General features: G+C 46.4%; 2 protein-coding genes across 2 annotated transcripts in view; one reads left to right on the forward strand and one right to left on the reverse strand.

Moving 5' to 3' along the window:
• Positions 1–2,478, reverse strand: part of RAB33A (RAB33A, member RAS oncogene family) — a 110,979-nt gene extending 108,501 nt beyond the window's left edge. Inside the window, exon 1 of the mRNA XM_078688362.1 lies at positions 2,239–2,478. Within this exon, the coding sequence (XP_078544488.1) occupies positions 2,239–2,478 (240 nt within the window). The remainder of the gene's footprint in view (positions 1–2,238) is intronic.
• Positions 2,479–2,737: 259 nt separating this feature from the next.
• Positions 2,738–23,484, forward strand: part of MARS2 (methionyl-tRNA synthetase 2, mitochondrial) — a 108,436-nt gene continuing 87,689 nt past the window's right edge. Inside the window, exon 1 of the mRNA XM_078688360.1 lies at positions 2,738–2,873. The gene's annotated coding sequence lies outside the window, so the exon portion shown is untranslated. The remainder of the gene's footprint in view (positions 2,874–23,484) is intronic.

The following is a 23,484-nucleotide window of genomic DNA, read 5'->3' on the forward strand; positions in this document are numbered from 1 at the left end:
GATCAATGCCATTGCCTCCACCAGCTTCAACTGCCTGCGCATCCTCCGCTAGACCTTCAAGTGGATCCCCCCTAACTGCCGAAGGACCGTCACTCACGCGCTCATAACCAGCAGACTGGACTATGGAAACGCACGATACGACGGAATCAACAGAACTCTTCTACACAAACTCCAAACCATCCAGAACGCAGCAGCCAGACTCCTCCTCGGGACACCGTGTCACGAACACATGACCCATCACCTACGAGACCTCCACTGGCTCCTTGTCGAGAAGAGGGTCACCTTCAAGCTCCTCACCCACGCCTACAAATACCTCAACAACATTGGACCCAAATACTTCAACGAGAGAATATCCTTCCACGTACCCAAGAGGAACCTCTGCTCCGCGGACCTCGCCCTGGCAGAGGTCCCCCGCATCTACAGAAACAGAACAGGCGGAAGAGCCTTCTCCTACATTGCAGCCAAGACCTGGAACAAGCTCCTGTGAACATTAAACGCTCCCCGACCCTGCACACGTTCAGGAAGGACCTCAAGACCTGGCTCTTCGACTGATCCGGAGTTGCTCCCTCCCCCCATGCCTTGAGGCCCTCATGGGTGAGTAGCGAGCTTTTTAAACCCGATTGATTGATTGACTGACTAACATGGTTGTATGACTGCATGGACAGAAAATACACATCCAAGCTCCCCATATGCACTAGCCAATACCAAGATGCACATAAACACTCAAATGTATTTAGATATGCATTGAGTCAAACAGCATGTATTAGGGCCCATACAGTTACATTCGCATGACAGCTGGATGAATAGGTGGATTGATGGCTGTGTAAAGACGGGTGAGTAGGCAGTTCGAAGCCGAGGGGGGTCTACAGTGTTGTGGGAAGATTGATGCACTTGTATAGTTGGACTGATACATGAAGGCTTGGTTGTGGGTTGATATGTGAATGCATGGATGTTGGTGGTGGATATGCACTGGAGAGGCAACAAATTGGGGGGCCATTACCGGGATAGGTAGATGCATGCACCTTGTGGGAAAAGAAGTGGATGAATGTGTGGACAGACTGAGAAGCAGACCCCAGAGCAGCATTAAACACTCTGGAAGTCTGGACTGGAGTTACACGTTTTACATTACAAGCATAAGCCTCCAAGTCCCCGCCTGCTTAGGGCTTGTGGCTGCATTTCCAGGACTGGGGGTGACTCGGAGGACATGATGCCAGCCGGCAGCTGTGTGTCGCCTGTCGAAAAGGGTCGAAGATGAACTGCGACGCAGTCTCAGGGGGGAACCATTAGCATAAGTAATTACCAAAGGTCCCAATTCAGTACCTTCCACGTTTGCTAAATCAACACCCTATATTTACCAAAGCTCCTTGAAATTAGTATCTCTGAGGAGGGGCTACATAGTAGAAAACTCAAGGAAAACATTACTTTTCAGCCTCAGTTACGTGCAGAACTCTCCAGTTGTCCCCATAGAGCTCATGCAATCCTGCATTTTCTATCCGATCTAGTACGTACACTCCCAGCTTTATGGGGGGGGGGAGGTAAAATGACAGAAACCATAATGGAAAGGTAAAAAATACAAAAAACAGGTTAGGTGAAGCACTGGGAGCTTCAATGGGACAAACTTTATAACACTATGATGAGATAGGTCGACCCTTCCTGTGTGTGTACACAAACATGTTAGTTCCTGGCCTACACCTAAACTGTAGGCCGACAGCAGGAGGAGCTGCGGCGGCATCCACAGGCGGCCGACCGTATATTTTTTTCAAAACAGGTCACGGTCATCACAAATACAATGCATGCAGTTTTTTTCACTTCCGGCAGAAGCGCCGAGCTATTAGTATTTAATGTAAGCAGAATCCACATAAAATTACGCATTCCTATTTACTCAAGCTAATAAATAAACCAAAATGTAACATTTGGCAGTCTGAAATGGAAGTCATCTTTATATACTACCTCTAGAAATAAATAATAAAAAATAATAATAATAATAATAATAAATATATATATATATATATATATATATATATATATATATATATATATATATATACATACATCCCGCAGACATTGTAAGGGGGGGGGAGGGGAGTGTTGTGCGGAAAACAGAAATAACAAATGGGTGTTTGTAAGTCTCGGACACTAGCACCATGGACATTATTATCGGGCAGGGCGTGCGTGCCCCGCCATTCTCCAGCCTGTTCCCCCGAGACATCTCATAGGGCAGTTCCCTGACCCCTTTACCTTTATTTTCTCTCCTTCAATCTCCACAGCCTTCTCCCTGAAATCCACCCCGATGGTGGCCTCGGTTTTGTCCGGGAAGGTGCCGCCGCAGAACCTGAAGGTCAAGCAGGTCTTGCCCACGTTGGAGTCTCCGATGACGATGATCTTGAAGATCCGCAGCTGCACGCACTGGTCCAGCGAGGCCTCCATGTCCGCAGAGGGCTTCGGCAGGATCCCGTTCTCCACCGCCGGGCTGGACATCCTCGACGCGCGGCCTGAAACCCCAGCTCCGGGCGGGGACCGGCAGCGCCCTTCTCCCCACCTGTGTCAGCTGCGCATCCGCCGAGGCTCGCGCTGCCCTGCAGCTCAGCCGGGGGACCCTGGTGCTTTTCGGGGATGCGGAGCAGGAGGCAGCACCATCACACAAAGCAATCAGCTGGTGCTTGGTCTGCGCGTGCGGAGCAGCGGCGCGAGCCCAGCAGCAGCGGCGCAAGCCCGGTCTCTCCCAGGCGCTCGAGCGCGGCCGCCGGACAATGGGGCGCAGCTGGGGATGTGCGGAGAAGGCCACGCGCAGACCCACCCACGTCTCACCAGAAACACCCCGGGCGCCGACAGCAGATATTAGAGGCGAAGGCAGCGTTCTCCGCTCTTGGGATGTAAGGTTTTTTTTGTACCAATCATAAACCTGTATTTCGTTGTCTGCTACGTAGAAAATGTCCTTGAGGGGGGGGAAAGGGCCCCCATGGGCTCGGTTCAGTTACTCTATAAATAAAATACACCCTCGAGAAATTGTTCTCAACCCCTCTCCCTTGCCCGTACGCGAGGAATGGGACCACATTCCCTTTTAAGAACCCTCTCACGTCAAATCTCCTCTTGCGATGCAATTAACCCTTTAGACCCCCGAGAAGCAGGCACGAGAAGCCCATTAACCCCCGATGGCGCCGTGTCTTCAGGGGCGAGTAGAAAGACTTAACCTCTTAGCTGCCGCTATATAGTGCACGAGAAAATGAAGGCTCGCCACCAAAACACTTGCTGCGGAACGCTATGACGTGAAACACCCCAGAATAAAGTCAACAGGGCTGTCTTTAATTGATAAGTGAATACGCTTGTAGTAATGGCGTGTGTGGGAGACATGACCTAAGGCTGGACTAGCACGTGCGTGGGTTGACGAAGAAAGAGATGATTAGTGAAGATTGAGGCTGATTAAATGAATGAGACACATTGTGAGGGAGGAATGAGATAGGGCGCGGGTGGGTAAATGAATAGGAGTGTGAGGATGAGTGAACGAAGAAAAGATGGACAGATAGATACATTTATTTGAGGATGGACAGGCAGACGGGCAAATGCGGGTGGTGATGGACGGATGGATAAACGAGAGTGTAGATGATGGAGAGATGACACGAGTCTGAGGAAGTCAATATGAATGAGGGTCAGAATGGATGAGAGTGAGAATGGGCGAATGAGTGTGAAGATGGATAAATGGATGGATAAAGGAGCGTGAACACAGACAGATCGTTGAATTCCTAGTTTCTTGCTAAAACATGAATTAGTGTTAGAACTAGCCAAATTCTGTCGGACGCTTGCAAAAGATGGGTGTAGACCCGGGCAGCTAACAAAGAGGACACAGGGACAGAAGGATGCTTGAACACTTGATATTTATTTGTTCATGTTTTAGGTAATTGAAAGCATACATGAAAAGTAAAACTTGGAAATAAAAGTAGTAACAGTAACACATTCAGTTTTAAAACAACAAATGCAATGAATAAAATGCTGCAAGTAAGGTGCACTACAATGCACGTACAATCTGGGCACTTAAAAACACAATGAGCTAATGAGCTAAATAAATAAAATACAAATTATACTGATTAATGTGCTGCGAGCACAACGCTAATTCACTTAAAAAAGAAACTGATAAAGAGTAAAATGCATAATGCAGTAATTAGCAAGCAGCCAGTTTGCATAATTCCCTTAAAGTGCAGCAGTGCTGTTCTTAGTGTACAATGCTCATGCAATTTTAATAGTTACAGGTACTACACTCTAAAAAGAGTAAAGTGCATAGTATACTGTTAGAGGCGCTTTGAAAGCAGCGTAATATGTAGTACGCGCAAACAGAGTAATTAGAGGTGATATACACTAGCAAAAGAGTAAAGTGCATAATGCTGTATTTGACAAGCATGCAGTTTGCATAATTCACTTAATGTGCAGCAGGGTTTTTCTTAATGTACAAGGGCAGATGACATAAGCAACTGAGGGCTTCCCGGGGCCAGAACAGGATTTAACAGTTATTTTTGCAGAGTTGCAGCTCTTAAATCTTTCTGGCAAAGCCCATAATCTTTAGGAAGTGGGCTGTGAGTTGAGGTTGTGTCACTTGCAGGCAAGCCACCAAGTCTAGCCTGCATGAACGGATGTCCAACAAATTAAAATAGGATTTTAGCATGGCGCGCCACTCATTCAGGAAGGCCAGACAATTGCAGACTATGGGTATGATAGCTTCCTTTGGAGAATTACATAGCCTGCAACTAGTGTCAATTGTTTTTCTTAAACCTTTCCGGATACAATCTAATGTAGGCAGGCCTCCAGCTGGTACTTCAGTAGTTTCTGTTTAATGTTGTTTTTAAATACAGGAACTCAAGAGTGGATGCGAGGATATCCTCGCATAGTTATTTACGATCAACCAGGCATGTGCACGCTAAATTAACTTGTGCTTAACCTCCTTGTACCTTGCCACAAAACCAGCCAGGCTTAACTTAGAGGCAATGTGTAAAGTATTTATGCACCACGCAAACAGTAATAAAGTGAAAACACAACACAAGAAAAACCCACACCTATTAAGAAAAATAGAGACATTGAAATGACACCAAAAAAATTAATTCCAATCAGTAAAACTGGACTTATGAATTTGTAAATTTGTTAGTGAAATCTAGCGCCTAAAACATCAAAGTGCCAACCACGCGTATATAGTCAATTGAGACCGGGTCAAAGTAAAAAATTAAGGCTGACTGCAATGGTGCACATGTTGGATACATGAGGTGGATCGCGGCTTACCTTCGGATTTAGAAACATTTCTGAAGAAAAGTACTTAAGAAAGTTGAGTTCAGCAGGTAAAGGTGTAGAAGAAAAAACCTTTTAAGGGGTTCACTGATGTACCTGGTCCTTAAACCAACAAAGAAGAAATTGGCACGGAAGCTGTAATATTAAAGGAACATATTTAATAACCTCACATGAGGGAGACTGTGTCATACAATACCCTCAGGCCACTGTAGGAGACAGTTTAAGGAGTACAGAGAACAGGTTTTTTTTATGTTCAGTTTATTGCTGAGTTAGCATCAAGACTCAGAAAAGAGGCAGTACAAATGTGCACACATATACATATATGGATGCATAAGAATTGCTCAGTCAACCGAGTGGGAGGAGGAACTAAACTGCTTATCTCAGTAAGAATAGCCTGACAGTTACACACTAGGAGCCTATGCATTCTACCAGCTAAGCCTTTCTGAGCATGTGCAAGGTTCTGGAAGAGGGAGAAAGCACATGGCGAGCACATGGCAAACTAAAATGGCTGCCAAGAACAAAATGGCTTTTAGCTCATGCTAACAGCGATTCCTGTAATCTTTAACAGCCGGTCCTTTTAGCATGAGCTAAAGACATCCCTATGATCTAGTAGAAACATAGAAAATATTTTGCACATTTATTCTCATAAATCCATCAATATTCTGATCTATTGCTAGGTGGGCATTTACATTCTAAACATTTAATTAAGCGGGTATATAAAAGGTATAAGCAGGAGTACAAAGGGAAAAGAGCATTGGTTCATAAAAAGCAGAAGAGAGTAATGGCTATTATTACAAACAGAACCATCAATATTTTTCAACCCCAAGCAGAAAGGAAATCCTAGAACCATCTAGTCCAATTCTATGTAAAAAAACATTTTCAATAGACTTTTCCAGTGGTCCTTTTATGAGGGCTAGAGTATCAATTAATATAGTTAAGGAAAGGGCAAAGTAACATTTGTCAACTGCTCAGAAGAACGTTTCTCTTGCAGAATAAACATTATTCCTAATGCAAATATTAGAGCATTCAGACATATTATTACAAACATAATCCTGGCTGCAGGGGACCAGGAGGACATCACAGGGCCATGAGAATTAGGACGAGGAGCCGCAAAGGGCTGCCCCTCCTTAAAAAATGGGACGACCGAAAGGGTACATTACTAACAAAAAGAAGTCCTTGGGAATTCGAAGCCGCTGTACAACCAGCCAGAGGGGAGTCTTCTCCCTGTGTCCATTTGAGCCTCACAGGCAGGCCCTTGTTGTTCCCACGGTGGAGCTGCACAACTCGCAACTCAGGAAAATAATCACGACCCAGTTTGAGAAGAAAAGTCTTTCTTTCAGGATAGGGCAATCACCTTCCGGGGCAAATGCCCTCAACGATCCTGTCCAGTGTCTCAGGCAGTGCACCAGTTTTCTTCACTTTAATCTAACAGGCACCAGAGACACAGCACCTGTACCCTGAACTCAAGTCCTTCCCTAACTCCTGTATTGCTCCACAGACGCACTTCTCTTTTGTTGGGGCCACAGATTCCACCCAGTATGCCCAGGTATCCCTTGATCAACAAACAAAGGCACCGACTTGCATTCACTTTGGGACCAGGACCCAGAGGCCTGAAGCAACCCTTGTTTCAAAGGGGGTCACCTCAAGCAAAAGCCTCCTTGCCGTCTTTGTCGTTCAGTGACTCTCTCAGCTGGGCATCAAAAACTGGATCCACAACTTCTCCTTTCTGATTTGTGACCCCGTCTTTCGCCCAAGACAGTGGCAGGGGTACACAACTCACGTCCCAGTGCTCCACCTTCATTGAGGTCCTAGTTGCCAGCAACGCCTGTGCTGGTTGCTTTCACCTTGGCTTCAAGCTGGACTGGTGCTGACTCCCCTGGTTGGATCTAATGTCCGGGCCCCTCTGGCAATGGCTGTAAGGCAGCAAATATCTATTGGTGGACAGAACAAAAGGTCTTTAGACAAGGCATACAAATAATCTATCATCAGAGAGAATAGTCTCAGAATACTTCCTTATTCTTGGGGTGCCCCATATATTAGCAAGGCACATAAGAACCACTTCATCTATCTGAGGGGAAACAACTGGACCTATTACACTATTTGAAGCAGCAAATGAAGTCTGTGTTCATTTACTAAATTCTGAGGAAAAAAGAAAAACAATACAGGCATACTCTAAATCCTTACATTTGTGTATTCCTATATTATTCATCTAAAAAACCTCAAGAAAGGGAAATTCTTAGAACAAGCATTCTTTTGTGCTTCTTGTCTTAGCAAGCTTGTGTTTCATAAGTCATAACCTTTTACTACTTGTACAGGACTTCAGACACTTCTAAAATTATTTCTCTTAATAAAAGCAAGTACATTTTACACTTAAGGTCATGCTCTCATGTTATAGGCGCAGCCGGAAAATCTAAAACCGCTAATTTAATAGGTACATACATTTCTCCAGCAGAACATGTTGTGACAAACAAACTCCTATAAAACAATATTTTCCTTTAAAAAATGTTTGCTGAGGATCACATGGGCGTCTTTCCTGCATTCTACTTTTCACGATCCAAACTATGCAACATCAGGTCTAATAAGGGCTGTCAGCCTATTTACACAGACTAGCTAATAAAAGACTAGCAATGCCCTTGCAAAATTGTATTTAGCATGAGAATAACATAAACAATAATGGTGTTATCACCTCAGATTTTTAGACCCAAAACTACCCACACCTAGTTCCCCTTAAAGGTCAAATAAGGGAGCAGCAACCTAGACTACTCATCCTTTCATAATTTCATCAGACAGGATGGGCAGTAACATGGCATTTATTTTGTTTCATTTTATTAATGCTAACAATTTTAAAACAGTATTACTGAATAGCAAATTGAATGTCTCATGGCTGTTTCCTAGACAGCTTAGACAGGCTCAAAACAGAGTGAGAAAAAGAGAGAGAAAACATAAATTTGCGTACCCTTAATTTGCAGAGGAGATAACCTCCTTCCCCCATTTCAACAGTAAGCAACCTGAAACAGGTTTACCTTCTGTCAACACTATCTACCCCTATTTTTGGCTGCTGGGCACAAATAAACTTGTAGGCGGTAAATAGCACATTGAGCTAGCTAGAAAACATTAATAACCAACTACCAATTCCTTTAGCAATTGTACTAGTGTAACATGAGGGCACATGAACGCAAACTGAATTCCATTGCCTCCTTATTGTAGCCCTTACACAGTAATCTTTAAACTAAAGGCATTAGTGCTATATACATGGCGGAGCTATTCTCTGCAAATGACCTACAAATGCTGCTATCCCTTGATAATGTTATTGAATAGGATAAACCCCACCTGCACATCTCCTATACTTGTATCTTATATCTCAAGAAAACAGTGGTATCCCCATGTGCTCCTAACAAAATATGCAATATTTCCTTTAGCTAATGTTACCTAAAACATTACTTATAGTGCTGTACCCTACAGTGTGAGAATCAGGATATTTGACTAATACAAATAAATCAGTTGATTAAACTTATCTTCAGCATTACAAGCTTCCATAGTGTAATGTAGAAATCACATACTGTCACAGTGACTCCCTACGTGGAAATTGCCCGTTCAGTAGGGTTGGTTAGTTCTAAAAACAGACTTTGGCCGTTGACCCTTAAACCTGTTGTCCCCTGTCTGAGAAGGGTTGCGCCATGCGGACTTTCTAATTCAAAGCAACTATGGAGATTCACAGCTGAAAGGCAGTCCTGTTCCGTACCTGTTTGCCAATTTTTTAAAGGTAGGATGATAACTTCTTCTGTTTTTTTTATACTTATTTTCATTTGTGTGCAGTGTGTGGTGTGCAGTCTAGCAGTATAGAGGTCAGCTGTTCATTCTGCACTTGCATGTGTGCATTACTGAAGCCTGAGTTCAGTTTGAAAACTCCCCTGAGTGGCAGAACTGCTTTTAAAAAGTACATTTTGTCCAAATTCGACTTTGGTGGTAGGGGCACTTAAAAAGGGATAACCTACAATGTTTTGGCATATTAGGGACCCCCGGAGTGTCCTCTAGATATCCCAGGAATGGGGGATCGGAAATGTATAAGGTACACCCTTAAAAAAGAGTTTTGTACGGCTGGGTAAAGTGACATTTCACATTTTATTCCCCACCTTGTGGTTAGAATACTGCAAAAATTTCAACTTTGATGCTAGGAGTCATATATTATTCACAGTAGTATTATTAGATATTATAAGAATCAAAAACGATTGTTAGTGCAATTATTTTTAATAAAAAAAGTTTTCTCATATAGTCAATTTAAAAAAAAAAATAATGATCACCAACCCTTTTGATGATTCCACATATGAAAAGCGAGCATCTTTCCTTTACTTATGACCTTTAAATGCATTCATTTATAACACTAAGCACAGAAGTTGTACTAAAACATAAAATAGCTTGCGCCACTTTTTAAAGGGCGGTAACAATTTAACATCAGAACCACAGACGTGCTTATGTAAAAAGGCAACAAAAAAGAAAATCCCTACTTTTAATCTTTTTCTCTGTTATCCAAAATAATGAAACTGTCTTTTCTAACTTTTAAAATCAGCAGTCTGTAACTCACGCCTTCATACCGTGTTTGCACGAACTTAAGATCAAGTTGACCCAGCAGTTTTCCTCTGTGGCCTGCGGTCAGGAATAGCCATGTGTTATTGACTCAGCTGTGCTCTGACCAGCAGGCGTCAATTTCCGCGCCTTTCTCAATAGAAAACCCTTTTTCTGGTTTGTAATGTCCTGAGAAAGTTTCATCTCCGTTTGTTGTGTCAGACAGCTTCTTCTCAGTGAGACAGCTTAAACACAGCTGTTTGAAAGCTCTTTTTCTGCTGCTGAAATGTAAGCACGTCACAGTCTATTTAAAACTCAGTCATTTCAAGCCAGTCAAGATCTATTGTTTTGTAATGTCGTGTTTATTTCAGCAACAACCAATTCACTCAGATGATGTGAATGCCTTTTAATATTAATATATAAGGATAAATCCTGTAACATTCGATATCAAGTCCTAGTTATGCAAAGCACACTATTTCGTTTTTTCTTCCTTTCTATGAGGGCTATTTTCTTCCTATTGAATGTGAATTCTAATTTATCTTTATCACTGTGGCAATTTGCACATATCTATAGTTTCTTGCTTTGTCAATGTTAATGGTAGCATGCAGCTATTTAGCATATGTTACATAATTCATTTCTGGATTTTTTTAAATAATGTAATTAATTCAATGACATTTGCATAACAGAATGATGATAAAAAACACAAATTGAGCTAATTCCAGACATTTTCAGAAGTGGGGTCATATACTCAGAACACACAACACAACGTGCTTAAGGCTAGCCATTCTTACACAATGAGCGCAATCACTACTCACTCACACATGTACCACCGATGTCAAACCACAAACCACATAGACATTCAAACACACAATCAACCCACAAATTAACACTTAGTACAAAAACAAGAGACAGCCCACAGACTGTACTTAAACCAAACCATTTGTAAATACTAATTGTAAGTCATATTTACAAGAAAAGCTCTCAAAAGTAGTCCAAAAGACTGCACCAAAACAGCCCAAAGACTGTTCCATGTTCAAGAAGCCAAAATACACCAAATTTGCCCATTTTGGCTGGCAGAACACTCAAAAAGCGCTCTGCATATCACCACTTACAAATGTTACTAAGTGCACAGACCAGGATCCTTTTTATGTGTATATTTAATTCCATGGTGTACTCAGTCACCAAGGAAGAAATACCTTTTTTAATATACCTAAACCTATTTAGGTATCCCCTCTAGGGGAACCGGCTGAGTTCATTCAAGATTCACATTGGTACCTCCAAAAAAAGCAGCACATTCTTCGATGTGCGCTTAAAACAGGCATGCCAAATATATTGTAGCATATACAATATTATACAGCAGTGGCATTTAACACAATATGCGCCCTTACGAATTTTCACAATTTAGAGAAAAATCTCCTCATTACCGGCCTACATAAATTGTAATTTACATATATTTCCAAATTCCAAAGTCTTTGGCCAAACAAAGAAATCAAATGTCGACGATCTTACAAAGCACAAATCTCCAGCCTCCACTGACAAGTTCTGAGTGACGTAACGGTTGTTTTTAGAATACTCATGCCAAAGAGGATCTCAGTCAGGAGCGGCCATCACCTGGATGGCTAGATCAAGAAACCCAGAAACACATGGGTCTGCAGAGACAAAGAATCTCTGTGCATAGGGTACCTCCTCAGTGGATTCTGTCCTGTCCTTCTCAGTAGATTCCTGTCTCATGTAAAGACCACTCACTGCTTGCCGCTTCACCGATGAGCCCCAGGTTGGGAGCCATTTTGTAGAAGAAAAAACCTTTTAAGGGGTTCACTGTTGTACCTGGTCCTTAAACCAACAAAGAAGAAATTGGCACGGAAGCTGTAATATCAAAGGAACCTATTTAATAACCTCACATGAGGGAGACTGCGCCATACAGTACCCTCAGGCCACTGTAGGAGAGTCTAAGGAGTACAGAGAACAGGGGCCTTTTATGGCCAGTTTATTGCTGAGTTAGCATGAAGACTCAGAAAAGAGGCAGTACAAATGTGCACACAGATACTTATATGGATGCATAAGAATTGCTTAGTCAACAGAGTGGGAGGAGGGACTAAACTGCTTATCTCAGTAAGAATAACCTGACAGTTACACACTAGGAGCAGATGCATTCTACCAGCTAGGCCTTTCTGAGCATGTGCAAGGCTCTGGATGAGGGAGAAAGCACATGGCAAGCACATGTCTAACTAAAATGGCTGCCACGAACAGAATGGCTTTTAGCTCATGCTAACAGCGATTCCTGCAATCTTTAACACAGGCACCAGGCTTTGTCAGAGGAGGCGTTGTCGATCCTGGTGAGCCGCTGGACAAAGCCTCAGCTTGTGACCCATAAACAGGATTTGGAACAAGCTTAACATGAATTGCAACTGGGTCGAGGGTAGGGCTCAGAAGATTTTGGAATACTGTAAATGAGGAAAAGTGAGGAACAAAATAACAAAGGTGGAAGATTTTATCCTTCAGACTTAGACAACGTTTTAGAAGTAGAAAATGTCCAGTCAGACAAAGCTGCAGGCTGGAGCTGAAGAGGGCTCCAAAAGCACAGATACCATTGCAGGAAGGTCCCATTGAACAGGATTTGCTATTGCAGAGGAGAACGTAGCAGGAGCTACTGCAAAGTCAGGCTGAAAGGTGATGCACTGTCGGTAAATCAGCTGGCAGGTAGGTCCAGGTTTCCTTTTGGTTCTCCAGGAAGATTTAGTGGAAACATTTCTAAGTCCCCGTCTGTGGCATAACGAAAGTTGAGGTGGCCCCCTTGCAATCTACATGGCCTTTGTTACGTTACTGGTCCCAACTTTAGAGAAGTACCTTCTACAACACTACCGAGGGTTCAGGACCTGGGGGACACAAATTGGTGGGTTAGGACTCACCTCACGTTACCAGCAGAGTACAAGACCTCAGGAGCTTATTATGCCTTTGTAGCTTACACAGGAGACCAGCCAACTAGTCCTTGGAGTCACATCTGGTGATCCTGGATTCAAGGAGATGGTCCAGCTCTCCTTCAAACTGCAAAGCAGTCCTTCAAGCAGCAAGGTAGTCCTTCTTGCAGCCGGGCAGTCCTTCTCAGTTCCGGCACAGGTCCAGAAGTGTACTGAAGAATTGTTCAGAAGATCCAATTTTCATATATGGTGCTACACTTCAGTCGCAGCCAGCATGGCTTGCGGGTGGGGGTAGGGGGCATGGGTGACGGAATGAATCAAATACATTTTAAAAAACGTACCTCAAGGCCGGGTCCCACGTCTTCTCTGCTCCTGCTCTCCTGCCTCGGACAGGACCAGGAAGCAGGCAGCCAGGCTCCCTCCCCATACCCAATCACAACGTTATAATTTCAGCGTTGTGATTGGTCTGAGCGTCGTAACACGGTGTTCAGTTAAGGGCTGGAGGGGTGGGCATGTTCTCCATTCAGGCTGTAATGCAATCTGCATGTGGAACAGGGAAGTGCGCATGATTGGTTTGGGCGTCCCGAGAGGGCCAGCCAAACAGTCATTGTGCACTTTGGAGTGGGCAAACCATTCCTGCCCTGCTCGGAGAGCAGAGCAGCCCCGCCCACCTGCCCACCCGCTGCAAAGCAGCAGGACAGAAAACAAAAAATGACAATAACTCTGTTATTGTCATTTCATTTTATGTTTCTCACTGCTTAAAAGCAGTGGGCGATGCTCCTCCGCCATAGCAGGGGAGCCGCCCCTGCCATCCTTTGTGAATGGGGGAACACCCTGTTCTACCACCACATCTGGTTCTGGAAAGTTCTTCCCGTCCCCTGTCAATGACCCAAGAAGTCTGCAATGACAATAGGATGCTGTCAGGTTCTTTTGTGTGTGCTGGAGTCAAGCCCTTTGAACTGTTAGCGGAGCAGGGAACAGCTCTGCCCCCACCCATCCTGGTTCCCCACAGTTATGTGACTCAGGACACTGGCAGAAGGCACATATGGTTAGGAAAAGAACATGCAAATTTTCCCTAAGTGGAATTTTCAGAATAATGATTTAAATGATTTAAAAGAGAAATCAGAAAGCAGGAGGGTGGAAGACAAAACGTTAGGGGGGTGAGGGGCGCAGAAAAGGCCAAGCACAACATTAGTGTTTTTGAATTTTGATTATTTTTTTATTAAAATGTTAGTGGTTTTGTTATTTTTGTTTTGTATTCATGTTGGAGGGGTGGTGGGCTGTCAACTGTGAGAAGGGATGAAGAAATTCAAAAGGGACATTGGCGGGTCCTTCAATCAAACCTGTGCTCACAGCATATAAGCAATGCCCCCTCCATCACAAATAATATATGGGGCGGAGATCTTAGGTCTTGGGTCCAGCCATTATTAGGAGAAATTAGGAGGCAATTTTCATTAAAAAAATCTTAGATCTTCATTCTTGTACTATGGTTTAAGCTGTCAGGGTGGTAGGTCGATTGAGCTTCCCGTAATCCATTGCATCAACCCTAAATTTACGGTTCTCGCATAAACAGTTAATTGCAAGTAAAGCAACAATTTTATTACTGTGTGCTAAAGAAATACGTCATAGTGGATTACATTGTGTGAGACATGTCAGAGATCAATTGCTTAGGTTGGCACAACATTTTTATATAAGTGTTTTAAAATGTGCGTGCCATTAAAGATATCAAAAAGAGAACAAAAGGAGATATGTGCTTTGCAATCCATGAGTGGAGATCTGAAATATCTTAGTATAAAGAAGTCAACCACGGGGGCGTGGCCAGCCAGCCAACAAGGCGGAACGCAACTCGTTAGTGCTCCGCCCATCGATCCCCTATTATCCACGATATTTCTCCTGAAGGTGCCATCTGCGACACCGATGCCCAGGACTGGATGTCAATGATGACAACTTCCAATGCACAGGCGCTTGCGGACTGGTTGTCACAATGGGCAGTATTGGATATATGGTGTGTCTTGCACCCCACATACTGCATTTACTCCTATTATTCTGCAGCTCACGGCTTACGTGTGCGGTTGGATCGGGTGGTGGGCTCACAGTCTGTGGTCCCCCTGGTCGAGGTAGTGGAATACCTGGGTAGGACGCATTCCAACCATAATCCTTTACGGCTCAGACTGAATTGGGATCCAGGCTGCCCCCCATACCCACCTGGCGCCTCCAGCCTGCTGCACTGGAGGACCCAGGATTCCGTGCAACCCTGGGGTCCGCTGCTCTGGAATATTTTGAGCATAACGAGGGGACGGCGAGCTCCGCACTAGTGGAGTGGGGCGCCCACAAAATAGCCATTAGGGGGCACTGTCTTGGGGCCACTTGGAATCTGCGTAAACAACTGCCCTTGGCTCTCACTCGGCTAGAAACGCACCTGCTCCAATACGAAAGAGAAGGAGAGGGTGGGGGTGGACAGTCAGGACAATTAGACGACCTCAGGGCACAGCACGCGGACCTTATGGAGAGACTGCGCTACCATAATTATGCGGCCCACATAGCTCGCACGCGCGCCAAAGCAGACAGAGCGGGCCGACTTCTGGCCTGGCTGCTGAAACAAGAGAGTAAGCATGTACCAATCGCGGCAATACGCACGCCAGTGGTCTCTCTGGTATACACACAAAGAGGGATACACAAAGTGATGACGGACCATTATGCACGACTGTACCAATCCAGGGGGCGTTGCTCCGAGCCCGACCTAGAGAGATTTTTCACATCGATTCAGCTACCAACATCCTCCAGGGCACACCAAGAGGCCCTTAATGGTCCCCTCACTCTGGAGGAAATCGGGGAGGCAATTGGGTCCATGGCGTCCGGGAAGACGACGGGTCCGGATGCCCTGCCTGCTGAGTATTACAAAGATTACCGGGAAGTTCTGATGCAGCGCCTACACACTCTCTATTCCACAGCCCTGACGGACAACGGGTTGCCACCATCAATGCGAGAGGCCTACCTGGTGTCCCTCCTCAAACCAGACAGGGACCCCGAAAACCTAGGGTCATACAGACCCTTGGCGCTCCTGAATGCGGATTACAAAGTATTTGCTAAGTTGTTGGCGGAACGCCTGGTGCCGGTGGTCCCCGAGTTGGTCCATACCGACCAAAATCGATTTGTACCCAAGCGCAGTACGTCGTTGAACTTGCGGAGGTTCTTCTGGTGGTGGCAGACAGTGGTAGGGAGTGGCCCAGGGCGGGGTGGCTGGTGTTGGACCTCGAGAAAGCATTTGACTGCTTAGAGTGGAGTTATCCTGCGGCAATGCTGTTGCATTATGAGCTGGGCTGGGAGTTTCTACAAATGGTGGGCCTGTTATACAAAAACCCCACAGTCCGGATGCGGCTAGGGCCATACATCTCCGATGCCATCCCGATATGCAGGGGAACCAGGCAGGGATGTCTGCTGTTGCCCCTCCTGTTCACGCTGGCAATCGAGCCTCTGGCAGCGGCCCTGCGAACAACCCCGGCTCACCTAGAACATATCTTACGTGACTTTGCTGCTCTCTCTGGATTTCGGGTGAACGCCAATAAATCCTGTCTATATGCGTTTGGGGGGGACATTCGAGACCCGGGCTATGTTCTGGCTGGCATGCAGGTGCAGTGGAAGGCTGACACATTCCGCTATCTGGGAATCCAGATATACCGTCAACCGGCTGACCTCTTCGATGAAAATCTGGGCCGTGCGGTGACAGCCATTAAGTCGCAAATTGAATTTCTGGAAGACGCTCAGACTCACAGTCACAGGTAGGGTGGCGTTATCTAAGATGGTGATTCTTCCACGCCTCCTGTATTACTTCACTAACCTACCACTGTATGTCCCGGCTGCCTTCTTTCACAAACTCGCTACACTCCTTAGAGACTTCCTCTGGGGTAACGCGCGCCATAGGATAGCGCTGGCAAAGTTATACCAGGGGGGGCCTAGCTGCACCCTGCTTCGAACACTACTATTTAGCTGCTCAACTGCAGTGGATAGCCCGATGGCTCGCGGAGAGAGGTCAAGATGATACGGTGACTACCCCCCTCTCTTTGGACTGTATTACTAGGTTCTTTCACCCGGCTGCTAAGATACCAACACCGGCTCCCCTCCTCTTAGCTGTGGCTCACAAATGCTTCCACTGCTGCCTGTACGTCACCAGAGACCTAGTTCCTTACGTGCCTGCGGGCCTGGGGTGCTCACATCCCTGGAGCTTCTGGAGTGGCACAAAGCTGACATACGGTCCCTGGGAGATCTGTATCGGGATGGCATGCTTCTATCGTTTGAATCCCTTACCGAAGAACTGGGGCTCCAGCAGGGACACTTTTTAAGGCACCGTTCTCTGATCACTACACTAGCTTCTAGATGGGGGGACATGAAAGAAGAGCCGAGTCAGCATCTCACCTTACAGTACCTCCACGTAATGGGACGAGGCTGACAATCCGGTGGTTAGCGGCATCCCTCCGCACGCATGCGGCGATAAAATTAGACTCACTCAGATGCAGGTGGGAGGCAGACCTGGGGGGGCAGCTGGAGGATAGAGAGTGGGAAAAGATATTGAAGAGCCCTAAGCGTATTCCCAGAAGCATGCGGTTCCGTCAAATTCAATTAATCATAGTCCACAGGGCATACCTCACTCCCAAAAAGATCAATAGGTACTTTCACCGCATGGATGCAGCCTGTCCCCGCTGTGCGGAGGTAGAGGCTGGCCTAGTGCACATGCTATGGGGTTGTCACACACTACATACCTACTGGCGGGCTATTAGTGAGACACTGTGCGCTTGCATGGGCCGCAACATACCGTTTGAATGGCCTACTTACTTATTACATCAATTTCGTAGGACTCCGGCCACAAAAGTCACTTCTCGCTTCCTCAACCTGTGGCTAGTAGTTGCCAAACGCCTCTTAACAAAGAGATGGAATGAGCAATCCCCACCACACATAAGGGCATAGAGGTATTCCCTCCTAGCGTGGGCCAAAGCAGAGGGAATTGCCATCATACGGGAGGAAACGCTGGGTCTGCGGAGGACACCGATAGCAGTGCAATGGGAGGGTCTGCTTCAGGGCCACATCCGCATGGAGGGGGACAGCCTAGAGCTGCGGCCGGATGATGAGAGAGACATTCCCACAATTTGACATGGGCGACATGTCAGGTGCACCCTCATCCCACCACACAGGCACATTTATACAGACCATCAATTAGGAGAGATGCAACTATGTGCAATGGGTGGCGTTGTAGCTCTGTGGAGAGCTGTGAGACGGAAGGTGAGGGACGGATGGGGGAACGGGTAGACAGAAGTAGTTACAGTAGGGGAGGGGAGGATGGGGGGGGGACTATGTGAAGAGTGTGTAATCAGAAGTCGGACTCAGCTGCTGTGGTTGGTTTTTCAGTTACTGTTTGTTTTCTTTATAACATCTGTGCTTTCACATGAGATGTATGATCTGTAACACTCTGCACACGATACCACCAGAATCACATCACAAATGCATTGTGGACTTTATCTCTGCCGACACGACCCATTTGTTGTAGTTCAATCTGGAACTGTGGCTATAATGTCACCAGGATGCACGGTGGGCATTCCTAACTCATATGTGAGGTCTGAGCGTTACTGTTAGAAGATTCTAACTGTGGTTGTAATGAAATGTTGGATATTGTCTTTCAGGCACATGTAAACTACTTGAAAATAATAAAAACATATTTAACACCTTGGTTGCGGCTGGAATTCCGCGCCGGTGCTGGACATTCCGATCGCGGGCGTGATCATGACAGCTCCCGGTCGTCATCAGCACACGCCCACCGCGACGCATGACGACCGGGAGCCGTCATCAGCACCGAAGGGGTTAAACAAAAAAAATAAAGAAGTCAACCACCTTCCTCAGAGAGTCTTGGGTAAATGCAAAGATATTCCCCTAACTATCCAACATACCTAATCCAGCAGCGTGCTTGCCAATTTTAAAATATTGAGTAGACCTGAATCCGGCCTATGCACGGATAGAGAGAGCGATAATGACATGGGATGGTGACGGGAATTGTAGCTGCAGTTTAGGAATGTGCAGTTCTTCTAATCATGTACTTGATTGTTTATAATTTTTATTGTTAAGAAGTTATTTCCTAAAACCTGTTTTTTTTTTTTTTGGTTTTTTTAAAAACTTTTTATTTAAGTTGCAGGTTAACATCATATGCACAAGGGTGCCTTCAAGTTTATAATGCCAGTTCTCACATTCTATTAGCTTTAATTCACATTAATTAACCACTAACCATGTAAACATCGTGTGAGTGTAGTACTGGTGGGTCAATTCTCGTTTCCTTATGTTCACTCAGTCATTTCTCTAGCACATTCTGCTTTCAATGTGAGTTAAAATAAGCAACAATATAGAAACATATAACATTATAACAAGGTCATCACTGGTAGATATACTCTTACTTTTACACCGACCGTCGGCCATCCCCACGTTCCCATCACAATAGAACGGTACCTTGTCAGACAGTTAAACTGTTGCAATCACCCCCCTAGCTCCTACTCGTCCTCCCCTTCGGAGTCGAGGTCTTCATCCTCAGGCAATGGGTCACAAAGGTCTCCTCTATAAATATTCCATGCAGTCCACACCTTATTCCATTTGCGGGGGCAAGCCCTTAGCACATAAACCGCTCTTTCCGTAATCATCAGCTTGTCCATATTGTTGCCCCACCTAGTAGTCGTAGGTAAGTCCGGTGTTCCCCACCTTTGCGCAATGTCACGTTTGGCCACCATCATGGCCAGAGTAGCCCATATCAATTCGTGCCTATTCAGATCATTAGGGTCCCAGATATTCAATAAGCATTTTCGAGGTTCTGGTATAATGGAGATCTTGAGCGTTTGCGAGACAGTGCACATAACCTGCCTCCAAAAGTCTTGTATGTGTGCGCATTCCCAGAGTGTATGATATAGTGTCCCCTCCACCCCGCACCCACGAAGACAAAAGGGATGTGGTGCCCGGTGTATCCTGTGAAGCAGGGTCCTAGTGTAATAAATGCGGTGTAAGATTTTCAGTTGCACCAATCTAAATTTTGCCGAGATGCCAATCTCCTTTGGGGAAGCCAGAGCCTCATTCCACTCAGAGTCAGTGATCTCACCCACGTCTCCCATCCAGTTGTCTCGCAACTTTACCATCGGGTCTCCCAGGTTGTTGATCAGTTTTTATAGGTGAGGGAAGTTGCGCTTTGTGTCATGTATTATGTTAAGAGTCTGTCTTCGAGTGGCGAGGACTCTGGTATGTCAGTGCCCACTGGAATCGCTTTAAGCAGTGCGTGTCTGATCTGCACATATCGAAACGTTTCTGTTGGGCTTAGGTGATATTGTGACTGTGGAGGGTCCTATAGAGTCCCACTGTGCAAATCCCTTACATGATCTTAGGGCTCCCAGAGATTTGACGTCCCATAGCGGCGTCAGTTTGGTGATTTTTCCTTGCCATCCTAGCCGTTTTTGTGCTATGTGCCACAGGGCCGCTGTGTGGTGTGTCGGGCCCAGAAGTCTCTTGACATATGGCTTGTTGTATAGTACTGCGAGCATGCCCTCCGACCCTAGTTGTGACCAATCAGCCCTATATGCTGGGTCCGTCCTCGGAGCATGTATCCATTGGTTTATTGCTTTAAGGTGAGCCGCCCAGTAATACAGCTGTATGTTGGGCAGTGCTATTCCCCCCTCATACCAGCTCTTCGTCAACTTATCGTATGCTATACGTGCCGGTCCATTACTCCAGAGCAGGCTTGAGACCAGCGCCGCCACCTGTTAGAAGTATCTCGGTTCCACAAGGTAAGGGGTATTCTCCAGTACAAAAAGAAACCTGGGAAGTGCCATCATTTTATAAAGGGCTGCACGCCCAAGGAGGGTCAGTGGTAAGGCCGCCCAATGTTTGACGTCCGCCCGAAGGCGCTCTATTGGCGGCTTTAAGTTTCTTTCAAAAAAGTCTGTAGCGTTATTCACAATGACAATGCCCAAATATTTGAAGGAGTCCCGTGCCAGCGTTAGGGGGCAGGTCTCCGGCAGCACCGGTTCCGGACCACGTAGTGTGTATACCACTGACTTTGCCCAGTTCAGGGTATAGCCCGACGATTTACCATGCTCGTTACAAATCTCTAGCAATGCAGGGATCCCGTTTTCAGGCTCCACCATATAGATCAACATGTCGTCCGCATATAGGGATACTCTATCTTCCCACCCTTCCTCCCATGTGATTCCTTTGATCAACGGCGTAGTTCTGATTAGGATTGCCAGTGGTTCTATCACTAGGGCGAAGAGCAAGGGTGACAATGGGCACCCCTGCCTAGTCCCTCTTCCCAATGGGAATGTGTGCGAGATGTGGCCATTAGCTACGACTTGCGCCACCGGTTTCGTATACAGCAATCTCACCCATGCTATGAATTTCGGTCCAAAGTCCATGCGTCTCAACACCTCGAATAGATATTCCCATTCCACCAGATCGAAAACCATTTTGGCATCAAGGGAGAGTATCACCGCCTGTTCGGGTATAAGGTGTGCACGTGCCATGACCCCATGAATTCTTCTGAGATTCAGTGCTGTACTCCTATGTGGCATAAAGCCCGATTGGTCAGGGTGTATCAGTGTCTGCAGGTGGTGTACCAGACGGGTAGCCAACAGTTTTGCGAGCACCTTGGCTTCCACATTAAGCAGGGAAATGGGACGGTAGGAGGAGCATTGTGACGGAGGTTTACCTGGCTTAGGTATGGCCACAATCGTGGCCGTCCGCTGGTCTAGTGGCAGTTCCGCCTTTTCCAGACTTTCCATATACATTTGCCTTAGCGGTGCGCTTAGTATGTCGGCTCGCACTTTGTACCATTCTAGAGGCATGCCGTTGGGCCCCAAGGCTTTACCCGAGCGTAGCGCCTGTATCGCCAGTTGAATCTCGTCTACCGTCGGGTCGAGTTCTAGCTCCCGAATTGCTTCTTGTAAGAGCTTGGGGATGTCTACGTTTTCAAGCGCGCGCCTCGCCGTTTGAGCAGTGATCTTACGCTAGGGGGGTGTATATCTCGCGGAAGTGACGCGCCAAGGTGCATACTATGTCCTCCGGGTGTGTCTGGACCTGGCCGTCGTGCGTGTGTAGGCGCTGTATACCTCTAGTACCTCCTCCCCTCTTATCTAACCATGCCAACATTTTCCCAGCTTTATCGCCTACGTCGTACACCCTATTGGCTGTACCCGTGACCAGGCCCTGGACTGTTGTCGTAAGATGGGCTCTGTATTGGTGTTGTCTTAATTGCAATGCGTGTGTTGTTTCCGGTGAGGGGTCTGCCATGTGGGTAGTGTTTGCAATGTGGAGCGCCAACTCGAGTTCTGTGAGCACCCTCCGGCACTCCCTTTTATGCCCCGTTATTGCTGCCATCGCCTCCCCCCGCAGGACCACTTTGTAAGCCTCCCAGAGGATCGAGGGAGAGGACACCGACCCCGTGTTTTCAGCAAAATAACGTGTGGTTACCATTTGGAGTTCCTTCCTGATCTTCGGGATTGTAAGGTAATGTGGATATATTGGATAAGTTCTGGCACGCCTCTTTTCTTTTGTGGTAAGCGCCAGAGACATCGGGGAGTGGTCAGATATGCCTCTGGGCAGGATGTCTATCTTATCTATCTTCCCCAGCCCTGTTCCTAGAAACAAAAAATAATCTATGCGAGATAAACTATTATGGACGGCGGAGAAGTATGTGTACTGTGTCTCTGCGGGGTGGAAGTGACGCCAGATGTCCGTAATGCCCATTGCCTCTAAGAATCCCGGGAGCGTTGCGCTCCCCCTGTGGCGCTCTCTAATGGGAAACGTGTCCATTATTGGGTCCATTATTGCATTAAGGTCGCCCCCTATGATTGTGTCGCCCTCTGGGAGGTCCAAAAGGAACTTACCCAGCGCAGGCAGAGCTACAGAGTGGAGTGCCGGGGGGATGTAGACTGAGACCATGTTTAGGGGCTTCCCTTCCCACTGCCCATGTAGTGCCGCAAAGCGACCCTGATCATCTGTTGCACTGTGTAATACCATAAAGGGGGATGTCTTTTTCATGAGTATCCCCGCCCCTCGGGATCCAGACGTGAACTCCGCATGCGTTGCCATGACATAACCCCGTCTATCAAGCGCCTTACACGCTGTCCCCGTGAGGTGTGTCTCCTGAAGCAATATGAGGTCAGGGCCCTGGCGCTTAATTGCCTGTAGAACCAGCCCTCTCTTTATTTTATCTCCCAACCCTCTGACATTCCAAGTTAGGAGCCGCAAGGGGGGTACCTCAGTTGTCGTATGCGCACCGTCAGTGGGTGTAGCGTGGTACAGTGGGGTAAGTGAATGGCTTGGGTAGTGGTATATTCGTCAGAATATTTGTTCCAGTGGATAAGTGTCGTTCCACGCTGAGGCGTAGGAATAGCACAGTGTTCGGTGTATGCGTGTATCGTGCGTTGTAGGTGATGACTAACAAGATTAACAATAACTGTAGAACTGTCCCCCCATCCCCCCTCCCTGCTCCCCTGCTCCACGCACTTGTCCCCGCCCGCTTCCCCAACTTTGCAGAGTGCTTTAACCCTTCCCCAACTATCTTACTTGCTCATGGGGTTGGTGAGTCCCCTACAGGCACCGGCTCTGCCCACCCTACTTCGCTTCACCAAGTCCAGGTGCCAGTACATTGTAGTGCATCGTAGTCTGTTCGTTCTCTAGTCTTCCTGTCTTTAGATGGGGGCTGGGTGCCCAGAGTCAG

The sequence above is a fragment of the Lissotriton helveticus genome, chromosome 4_1 (assembly GCF_964261635.1).
Source record: "Lissotriton helveticus chromosome 4_1, aLisHel1.1, whole genome shotgun sequence".
Classification (NCBI taxonomy): domain Eukaryota; kingdom Metazoa; phylum Chordata; class Amphibia; order Caudata; family Salamandridae; genus Lissotriton; species Lissotriton helveticus.